Here is a 12,055-nt window from a genome sequence, read left to right on the forward strand (position 1 = left end):
TCTGTTATTATTTGACAAAAACATTTGAGAAAACAAGCATACTAAGCGCTAATGGGTGTACAGTATAGTCTATAGTGTTTTTCAGAAGCTCTGTTGAGCAGTAATCTGTGTGATGTCTGGTGTGCATGACTCACTGCACGGCACTCAGTACAGACGTGTGTCAGCAACCCTGCTGCAGGGCTAAGTGATTAATTAGTCACAACAGGAGCTCTGCGCTGACAGCTCTGCCACGCAGGTTACACCTCTTTGATCGTCATTCACCGCTGACAATTCATCTCTATGAACCGGAGGAAGTCAAGGGAGGAAATCAATGAGACTGGTTGTATATACATACCATCGCTTATTCTTTGACTGTCACATCACAGGAGGCAGATTGGACCGGGTTGTGACACTAGCCGCATACGCACATCAAACAACTCGTTATCAGATCCATTCAGTCTGATTCTTCTGTTGTCTGCCTGCAACCTACTGTATGTACAAAAAGTTTTAGAGCCTTTAGGTGTCTGTTTCTCTTTTGTTATTAGTGGCAACTGAATCCCAAGTGACATTAGTCAGCAGTAAGCAAGACATATTATTAAGGGATGACTAAAAAAATGCTGTAAATTAAGACAAAATAATGATGCAACCCTTTAACAATGTTTTGTTTTGTTTGCAGAAGGCGGCCAGATAAACAACATGATGCAAACGCACCAATATCCAGCCCTCAGCCAGCTGTCCCATGTCTACGAGCAACAACAATCGGCAAAAGAGTTCAACAAATACGCCTCACTGAAGGCTGTGGGTAAGGATATACAGTACACTCGAAAGGATCATTTTTAGCACGTCAGTGTTATACTCTCATGTGGATCTTTCCTGTGCAAAACTCATAAATTATTCCTCTTATTGAACATAGCATTTACCGCAGAATATTTTACAAATGATTAATGAATCCCAGAATAAGAGGCTTTGAGAGGTGTTTTATCACTGGATCTGAATGGAAAGAGAGTCACTGTACCTCATTACAGTTCGCTTGGGAGTATTCAAATACAGTATATCTCATTAGGAAAACTCAATATATATATATATATATATATATATATATACATACATAAAATGGCAAAGCTGAATTTTCAGCAGCCATTACTCCAGTCTTCATTATCACATGATCCTACGGAAATCATTCTAATATGCTGATTTGTTCCTCAAGACAAATTTCTTATTAATATCTTCTGAAAACAGTTGTGCTGTTTAATATTTTTGTCAAAACCATGATACAATTTTTCAGGATCCTCAGAAAAATTCAAAGGTTCATCTTTTATATTCGTCTTTACTGTTACTTTTAATCAATTTAATGCACATTGCTGAATAAAAGTGAAAACAATGTATGTATATACACTCAAAGGCCAGTTTAGGTACACCTTGCTAGCCCCAGGTTGGACCCCTTTTTGCCTTCAGAACTGCCTTAATTCTTCATGGTATAGATTCAACAAGGTGCTGGAAACATTCCTCAGAGATTTTAGTCCATATTGACATGGCAGCATCACACAGTTGCTGCAGATTTGTTGGCTGCACATCTATGATGCAAATCTTCTGTTCCACCACATCCAAAAGGTGCTCTACTGCATTGAGATCTGGTGACTGTGGAGACCATTTGAGTATAGTGAACTCATTGTCATGTTCAAGCAGAACCGGCAGAAGCGGAGCACTGAAGAAGGGGCGTATGCAGTGCTGGTCCTCCCTATACACAAAGTACGCAAGTTGCATAGGGCCCCCTTGCACTCAAAGATGATTTAATGCCTAGTGCTGTGTGATTAATAGAATTTTAGTTTCATTTTTGATTTTGGTTTCCAACAATTATGAAAACACGACACCGCATTCAAAGCGGTGCACTGTTGCCTTTCCTACATAACATCCAAATCAGTCAAATCATGTAATGTGACTGATGTAATATACAGTCTCATGCCGGACTAGATTGATACTAAAAAGGAGTTAAAAGCATATTGAACTGCAAAAGTGGCTCTCTGTGCGTACGCTCTAAGATGGAGCGAAACATGGACAAGTAAAGGCTATTTGGGGCTTCGGGAGTGTGCTTAAATGGAAAAATTCACACACAAAAATATGACAGAATGTCTGTCTTGGAGAGTTTTCACTGAAACATATTCAGTTATGTCTTTAGTAAACATAAAGAGTAGGGAAGGTTTCCACCGCAGGAGCTTTCTCCAGGAACTAGGGACTTAGGGGTGATACTCGGTGTGTTTTGACCGCAGGGACCAGGGTCTAAATGAAGTTCCAGGTAAAAATTTCCCCCTCAGAAAGTCCCTGCTCACAAGGAAGTACTTTTTCGAAGTTCAGGAACATTTGGGGGTGGGACTTGGGCACTGAACATGCTGACTGGTTGAGTTCATGCAGCATTTTATTTCAACCACCATTTTTAAAAGTCTGTTGCAGTGTGTGCAGTAAAAGTTGTTTGCTATTCAAATCAACAATGGAGTTTAAAAAAAATACAACCGATGGACCGACGACGAGGTTCAGGCTTTATTAATCTTATGTGCGGAGGAGAAAATCCAGTGGGAACTGAAAATTCACGTGAAGTCCTCAGTCACCGGACTAATTTGCCTAATGTTCACAGTACTTTAGACAAGTGGTAGAGTCTATGATGGCCAGCTCCTCCTCTCTGGACGTCCAGTGGGGTGGAGGGATACAACTCTCCTCCTCTCTGGACGTCCAGTGGGGTGGAGAGATAGAGTTGTGGGTAGGGTTAGGGTAGTATTAGGGTGTGGTTGTACATTCGCTCCTCCTTGCTGGACGTTAGCTCCCCCCCCCCACTAGACGTCCAGTGAGGGGGAGCTAACGCAAGCTCCACCAATTTACTCTGCAGTGAGTACCTTCTTACTTTAGACTGCGATGAAAACGCAGACAGCAACAGGTCTGGGGGGGAAAAACTTCCTGGGAAAAAAGTTCTTATGTGGGACAAATTGTTCCGGTTAATTTCTGTGGAAACCTGTTAATGTTAATCAAACAACAAAAGAAAACGAATACAAAAGAATAATTCACTGCTCTTCACTGAATAACTTTATTAACTTTAACATAAGAATCAATGCATATTTATTTCATACGGTGAAGAAAGTGTTTTATTTTTACATTTGATTACTTTATTCAGTTTCTATATAGGCTTTTATTTTTAGAAGGCTAAATTTTATTTTTTTCTGTTGTATTTGTCCTATTGTTTGTAATTCTTTTTATTGCATTACTGTTTCAACTCTCTGAAAGAACAGATTAAAGGGTTAGGGTCATTTTGGGGGGTTTTATGAACACACTGACAGGGGCCCCTAAAAGTTTTGCTTAGGGCCCCCAGGAGTCTAGAACCCCCACTGGGCGTATGAAGTAATGAAAGGGGGCGGTGACATAACACAAAGTTTCCCCAGATAGAAAAACATAAATGGCCCATTCATGTACAACTATGAAACTAAAATCTTCTGAAAAATACAGATGGCAGAGCATTGAATAATATCACTAGATAAAACAAAAAGGAAAATTGCCTAGGACAACATATTATAAATTTCAACTCCCAGAGTCTTAGATAGGTTACACAATTTCAGTGGTTTTGCCATGAATACAGATAGGTTACCATGATACTACCACTACCAAAAGTAATTAATTGTGTCTGCTTTACTATAAAACATGCTCATTGCGTGGTGATAAACAGTAACAATACAGTGAAGTAATCAACTAACTACGACCAATTATCTAGCCCTCTAAACATGAAAAAAATATTTCATCCTACAGTACCTTTAGTGTACTCAGTATAGAGCTGCATTCTTTGTGGCACGGGAATTTGTCAAATGTGCCAGTCAAAATATAATTTTGTGAAACTGTCCTTAAGTAAAATATTGCTATAATAGCCTAATATTAAGGGTAGAAAGCCTATGCACTTGGCAATTGTGATTTTTTTTTTAAAAATGTATTCTATGTCATCATTAAAATCCACCCCCTCATGCCCCCATGGCACCATGTTCAATAAACCAGTTTGAGATTATTTGAAATTTGTGAGATGGCACATTATCCTGCTGGAAGTAGCCATCAGAAGATGAGTACACTGTGGTCATAAAGGGATGGATATGGTCAACAACAATACTCAGGTAGGCTGTGGCGTTTAAACAATACTAAGTTTAATACTAAGTGTGCCAAGAAAACATCCCCCACACCATACACCACCACCAACAGCCTGAACCATTGATATGTCCGAATGTAGCAGCAGAAATCGAGACTTATCAGACCAGACAACGTTTTTTCCAATCTTTTATTGTCCAATTTTGTTTAGCACATATGAATTGTAGTCTCAGTTTCCTGTTCTTAGCTGACAGGAGTGGCACCCGCTGTGGTCTTCTGCTGCTTTAGCCCATCTGCTTCAATGTTTGACGTGTTGTGCGTTTAGAAATGCTCTTCTGCAGACCTTAGTTGTAACGAGTGGTTATTTGAGTTACTGTTGCCTTTCTATCAGCTCGAACCAATCTGGCCATTCTCCTCTGACCTCTGGCATCAATAATGCATTTTTGCCCACAGAACTGCATCTCAGTCAGCTCCCTAGTTCAGTTGTCAGGGCACTGATCTGGGAGTCGGCCATTTTAAGTGCTGTCTCAATCACAAAAACCTTTCATAAAAATACATCGCTAGACAGGTAATGAACATAATCTAGATAACATTTATAATTTATTTATGGCTGAAATGTTGGACTTTTATGTAACAAGCAAAGTATTTATCACAATGCACTTTAAATAACATTTAAAAAATGTCAGAAAGATAACAGTTGTGCTGTTGTTCATAAATATCAGTAGTGATGTTGTACAATGAGGACGTTGTCATGTCGCTGGAAATAGAGTTATCAGTGTCCCAATGTAGTGACCCAGGGTCCTTACTGTCCTTACCAGTGCCCGAATTCATGTACACTATATACTGATTCACGAGCTGATTGAGACGTACCCCATGTCTACATAGCTAAATGCATTGAGTTGCCATGTGATTGGCTGATTAGATATTTGTGTTAAAAAGGAGTTGAACAGGGGCCCGTTTCAATAATGAGGTTCAACCAACTCTGAGTTAAAACTTGAACTCTGAGTTGACTTACTCTGAAATGGGAAACTCTGAGATTTCTGTTTCAGAACAGTTGAATTGAGTTAGGTCAATCAACTCTGAGTAGGTTGACTCTGAGTTAAGCGCGTGCACCATGACTATGAAAAGACATGATCAATGGAGCTCCGATATTACGATTCACCAAGGCAACAGCACCCGATAAAAAGATGCCCACATACTTCCGAGTCAATACAAGTTTAATTCTTATCACTGTTATAATATCAGAGGTGAAAACAGAACATAAGTCATTTTTTTATTTTGCAAATTATCTGTCAATGGGGTTAGAAAATAAAGAAGCGGCTATTTACACTAAGTGGAAATAGCATATTTTCTTAGCGATAGATGCTATTTACAGTAAGTGCAATTAGCTGTAGATGCCAAGAAAAATAGAAAATAGTAATATGTTCTATTTACCATGTAAAAGTAGCAGTTCTTTGCAAGAAGTGTAAATAGTAATTAGATGCTATTTATAATTTAGACTGGCAAATACATACTATGTGCACCTCAGTATTGTTGTACATTAACAGGATGCAATAATAAAGTGTAAATGATTATATTTATTAAAATTATAAATACTTTTATCATTATTAAACACTCGCACTCACACATTAGGCACTTTACTTCCACTTCTTCACACTTTCTGGTGTGATATGTGATGGGAAAAGGGAAAGAGCGAGCTCGGCAAAAGGTGGACTCAAACCCGGATCAGTCGCTTCACAAGCCAATTCTACGCACCTTACGCACTACTGCTAACACCACTGAAGCCGTTGAATCATGCACGTCGTTTTTAATATTGTGTGACATTGGTGGGTGGAGTTAGTGTAAATTTGCACTGAGTAATAGACACTCTGAATAATCTTGTTTTTGATTATTTTTATTACCACACTGGCAAATAATTTTACTTAAGTAAAAGGTACTTAATTTAGATTCCCCCCCAGAAAACAAGACTAAATATCTTATATAATTTTCTTATATAGAAAATGCATCTTGATTTAAGAATTTTTAGATATTTGTACTTTAAGACAAAAATACTCAAGTAAGAAAAGCAATTTTGCAGCGTGAATGAATGAATGAAGTATTTAAACATCGCTTGCCCTTTAAAAAGGGGGAGGAGACCGAAAGAAATGCTGGGTTTACCTAAGAAAACCTGCTCTTGACCAGGTTAGGTTCACAGAGTAAGTTACCAATGGATATACCTCCATTTCTGAAATGGAAAAACCAGAGTTTCCCTCATTTCAGGGTTACATACTCAAAGTTTTTACTTAACCTCCTTTCTGAAATGGGCCCCAGGTGTACCTAATAAAGTGGCCGGTGAGTGTATATACTGAATTTAAAATAAAAATCTAAAATAACTGGGAAAACCGAAACTACAATAAATTTGCATGACTTTAAAACTAAATCAAATCAAAAAATGTTATAATATGACATGGCATTTTAGAAAACTTGAAATCTTTACAACCCACTTGCATTAAATATGAAAATGCCACTAGACTAGATAGTAATAGTAATAACTCTAGACTGTAATTCTAAAGATCTTAAACTTTTCAAATGTTTTTTTTAAGACATTTAAAATAAAAACTAAATAAAATATATAACTAAACTAAAACCAACAATGATAGTGAACACTAAATTGAAGAAAAAAAAAAAAAATAAATAAATAAAAACGAGTAAATAACCCTGTGTTGAAGTTGCTATTGATAAAAGTGTCTGCTAAACGCATAAAAGTAATGCCATAGTTTAACTGTATTGCTACTATTGTTTCTCCAAATGATCACCTGAGGATTTCTCAATCAATGTGACTCAGTCTCACTGATGCATGTCATTTATACTGTGAAGTCACCTCAAGCTTCCTTCCTGCCCCTACCAGACAAGCCAAATGTTTTGATTTCACCTTATCATGGATGATATATACTATGAAATCATCGAGCAGAGAAAAACTGACCCTCTGGCATCATAGTTATTTTTTCTTATTTAATTGCCTCCTCCATGAAAATTCCCAAAGGTGCAAAATTGTTAGAGCTGATAAGCCCCAATTCTACAAATCAATTCTTCTCTCTCAGTCCCCAAATACATCTCTAAGGTCACAGAATTGGATTTCCACCCGATAAAGAAGTGGAGCTTCTAATAAAGGCCTGTACCAGAATATCCTCCCACCAAAACCCTTTGAGATCCTGATGACACTAACTCCATGCGTGGAGTCACGGAGTTGCGAGCCGATAGATATTTGAACTCTGTCTCGGGGCACTAGTTACAAAAACACGATTCATCTTGATTGCACTGTTGAGCACTGTAATTGATTCACCCGTCTGTTGTGATGATCCGTGTATCTGATACAGGGAGCAGAGCAACTGTGAAAAAATGTCCACCGTGCTAACGTCTCCGTCTTCTCCCACAGGGGCAGATGTGCGATAAATAAGATTTATCATCACACCGCAGACCAAACTCGTTTTAAGCATGAAAAGTTTATCTTCAAGGTCGTCAAAGCAGCCGACCATCAAAAGTAGACAGAGGAAGTCACACTAGGATGCCTGGTACTCTAAGAGTAATGATCCTCTTATAAACATGAATCACCTGGTTAAAGGACACATCTCCCAGAGGGACGCGACAGGCTGTACTTACACTGACCGCAGATTGAAAACCTTAACTGCTTTTCTGTAAAACTCATGCGTTTCTGCAGGAAAGGTGGGACACTGACCTTACTATTGCGCTGTTTACCAACTGAAATGGCTATTTTTGACTGGATGACTATGTCTATATATTACTATATTTTCTAAATGCATGTTATTGATCTTATGGTGTTTTTTTTTTTTTTTTTTTTTTGAGCTCATAGTTCGATAGATCGATCAACTCGATCTTCCACTGAAATTTCAGACTTCTCTCTGGTGATGTATGCCAGACTTCTCCAATCATTTAGTCTGCCTGCTTAAACCACACCCCTTTCTTACAATCGACCTCAAGCTCACATTAAGATCTGACTCCGTCCAATCAACAACCAACAGATGCATTTTTATTTCTTTTTCGATAACCCATTTTACTCGGATGCACATCACAATATGTAAGAAAAATCTGTCACTATTTCCATTACATTACATTGCAACTTTAATATTGAGATGTTACAGATGTTATGTCATAGATATCATCTTAAATTTTCAAATAAATTAAAGATTTAAAGGGGTCATATTTAAAGGGGTCATACTTTATTTTTTATAATATTTTTTTAAATATTACATATTTTTTATTTTAATTATGATATAATGAGGGAAAAAAAACATAAAACTGTTAAAATGTAAAAAAAAAAAAGTTTAATAATAAAAATATAAATATTAAATAATAAAAAATATTATATGACTGGTAACACTTTAGTATAGGGAACACATATTCACTATTAACTATGATTTTTCCCTCAATAAACTCCTAATTTACCGCTTATTAATAGTTAGTAAGATAGTTAAGTTTAGGTATTGAATGTAGAATAAGGTCATGCAGAATAATATGTACTTAATATGTACTAATAAACAGCCAATATTCTAGTAATATGCATGCTAATAAGCAACTAGTTAAAAGACCATGAAATAAAGTGTTACCATATGACCCCTTTGTCTATCTTTATGATATATTATTTATGACATGACCTCTTTAATCTGTATAATATTTTCATTGTATACCCTTTCAGTCAAAAATAGCCATTACAGTTGGTACACAGTGTCCCTCATTTTCTACAGAAACAACATCAGTTGAACATAATGTTAGTTTTAATGTGCCAAAACAGTCCTATTTAAATTTTTAATTTAGAAATAATAGCATCTGTTCTACTTCTTCCTAAATAGCTCCCTGTGATAGGTCATTTTGTTAGCATAATTTCAAGTAATGTTTTTTTGTACTGGGTACATAACACTCTTCTGTCTAATGGAAAATTCAGTTTCTTTCTACATAAACCTTTTATGTATGACAACTTCACACAATTGCTATCTCCCTTGAGCTCAACTAACCTCACTCTTCCTCTCTATCTTGCCATCAGCGGCCAAAGCCAATGGTGATTTCCTCAACAAGCAACACCGCCACTTGGTCGAGTTGGCGGCTAAGGGAAGCCTGCCGCTTCATCCAGTCAGAATGGAGCACGTGGAGCCCACGGCTTCTTACGTCACAGAGGTCCCGTGCCTCAAGCAAAATGGACAGAAGCCCAAGAGCATTAAAGCCCATGTGGCCCATCCTGCAATGGCCTACAGCTCCAATACCATCGCAAACCCCGGCATGCTGAGGAGCTGGGAGAACGCAGAGACTGCAGGTCGCCGCAAAACCTACGGACCTAGGAAGATGTGCACAGTGGAGCAAGTTAATGAGCTACACACTGCCCGCAGTCATCATTACCTACCAACGCAACCCTACTTTGTAACCAACAGTAAGACAGAGGTGACTGTGTAAGAGGCTGAATATGCTTCAAAGCAAGTGACAGAGAGCCAAAAGTGATTATTGTCATGAAAGGACTCTCCACACTGCCCCTAGTGGACTGGAGGCACAACAGGGGTGAGCATGTTATGCCCTCACGATAACATCCACTGACTGTGAGGCCAGGGATACTTGGAAATGTTCACCACAATTTATATCCACTGTAACAATGATGTGTTTGTGTTCTGTCAATGAAAAGGTAAAAGGAAACAGATGTAAAGAATTGGCACACGAAAAGATTCAGATCAATAGCAATAAGATCTAATAAACGTGTATGGAAAGAATGGCTATGGAGAGAAAAGACATTACAGAAATGAAACATACCGGATTATCGATCCCAGATATTAAAGGGCTGGTGTGGAGTATGAAACACTGAGTGATGCTCTTATCTGAAATAATATAGAGAAAATTTGTTGGGTGTGATATTGATTTGATGAAGATGGCATAAAAGACACTAGGTTTGAGGCTGTGCCTTTTGTTTTCTCATTATAAAGCACCTCGGTCAAGCAACTAAACAAATGACGCTTGAAATCAGAAGAATATTAGTAGCGATGGTCACATGTATGGAGTATTTAATGCCGAGGTAGCATTGTCATGCCATGAGCAGCACTGTTAAAGAACACGGAAGCTTGGACACAACTTGTGTCTTTGGAAATATGTGTTTGGTCTCCTTTTTGCGTAACATTCGGCATTACTTTTTTATGTGTACTCTCAAACGCATATGAGCATGTTGAAATATTTGTCAAAATGTCATCAGTAGTTGTATCTGCTGCCACATGTAAGCTTTTTTTGCACTTTTACAAATGTGTCGTACAGAAGGTGCATTTTATTTTTATTTTTTTCCCAAACAGATGCGACCATAAAAGTATATTTATACCATTGCCAATATATTTATGCAGATTATACAGTACATTGTGCCAAGAAGTAGCTGGTTGAAGTTGTTGTGTTCAGCATTATTTATTTAAATATAATTATTTTTGTTTTGTTTTTATTCTATAGTATGTTCAAGACAAAATGTTTTTTAATGGAGTGGTAGTTCTGGAGATGAAGATAAAATAAAGCTTTTTCTTTCCTCATTCTCTTCATCCTTATTTTTCCCCTTCCACCGCTGTCTTTGATGCTAACAGGATTTTGCATTGTGAGGTTTTTGTACACAGGTCGATGAACTTTGTTGTATCCAATTGAGTTAATTCAGAAATGCGTAAACCTGGAAATATCAACCCAAAGAACTTGACCTGCTCCTGCACTTCCCTGTGATTGCAGGGGAACCAGATCATGTGGAATAACTCTAGTCTAGGACGGATCCCGTCAGCCTCACTGCCCGGTAAAATGTCTATCTGCTCCATGCTTCTCAGTTATTCTGTTGTGTGCATGCAGTGAGCAGTGCCGTAACTGCTTGTTTGTGCATCATGAAATCTTACTTTTGCAAATTTATTCACGGTAGTTTTATTTTTTTAATTATTTTCCTTTACCCCATCATGCACTAAACCTACAATAGAAAGAAGCATGAGAATAAATAAAGTATAGAGTATAACTGTGCACTGTAAAGCCTTTAAATATCCCATAACAAACATCAAATTCTGAGGTCCATCAAAGGCTGTTGTGGTGTTTTGCCAGGAAACAGGCAGCAAGTCTTTCATCTGCTGCAATTCCGAGGAAGTCCCAGATGAGGAGAAGGACTCTGATTGATTTGATTCAGGCACTTTGAGCAAGAATAAGTCAGTTAATCCAATCCTCAGCTGCACACATTCACCTCTGAACAGGTGCCTGGAAACAGCCAGCGATTGAATGAGCCCGTTTCTGTGGGGGCCTTGTTGAGCTGCCAGAAATCAAAGTTCTGCTCGGCAAATTAAGATCGAGGGTGCAAGTGACCTAGTTAACCGAATCAGAACCGGCATACAGACACGTTGTATTAGGAGAGCGGGTGGCCGATTGCATTTTGTTTGTTGAGGACCCAGGCTGAGCATTGCATTTTACTATGGCTTCAACGTCTACATGAACTGGACAGACAAAGCAAAATATATTATTCTACAGAAAAACTATTCTATAAGGCTTATCTGGCTCTATACACAGAATGGACAGTATTGTCATGTATGCCAGGCTACCAAATTACATTATATATTATCAACACCAGTGTGATTCGTATACATTTTTCTAATTTAAAATATCAATATAATGCAAAAAGCGATAGATTTATCTAAATTTATTTAGCAGATGCTTTTACCCAAAGTGACTTACAAAGAGAAACGTTAAAACAGACAGTAGCATATGTACTGCAATACAAAACTGTTCAGAAAAGTACGAACCAGAACAGAAACAGTGAAACAACAGTGTTTAGATAATGGCAATATAAATTAGTGGATAAAATTTATTCAAATGCGAATGATTCATTGCTAAATCAATTGATGCATGAATATTAGTCCAAGTTATGTTTCACGTATACACATTAGCAGGCATTGACTAGGACCAAAAATCACAGCGTGTTCACAAATATGAAGCA

The 12,055-nt window shown here is 37.7% G+C and overlaps 1 protein-coding gene across 1 annotated transcript in view; it reads left to right on the forward strand.

Annotated features, from left to right (window-relative positions):
- Positions 1–10,631, forward strand: part of shisa9a (shisa family member 9a) — a 42,231-nt gene extending 31,600 nt beyond the window's left edge. The window contains exons 3-4 of the mRNA XM_051915582.1: positions 656–781; positions 9,128–10,631. Coding sequence (XP_051771542.1) covers positions 656–781; positions 9,128–9,531 — 530 coding nt within the window. The 3' untranslated portion in view covers positions 9,532–10,631. The remainder of the gene's footprint in view (positions 1–655; positions 782–9,127) is intronic.
- Positions 10,632–12,055: the final 1,424 nt, after the last annotated feature.

Source organism: Ctenopharyngodon idella, chromosome 12, assembly GCF_019924925.1.
Source record: "Ctenopharyngodon idella isolate HZGC_01 chromosome 12, HZGC01, whole genome shotgun sequence".
NCBI classification, from domain to species: Eukaryota; Metazoa; Chordata; class Actinopteri; order Cypriniformes; family Xenocyprididae; genus Ctenopharyngodon; species Ctenopharyngodon idella.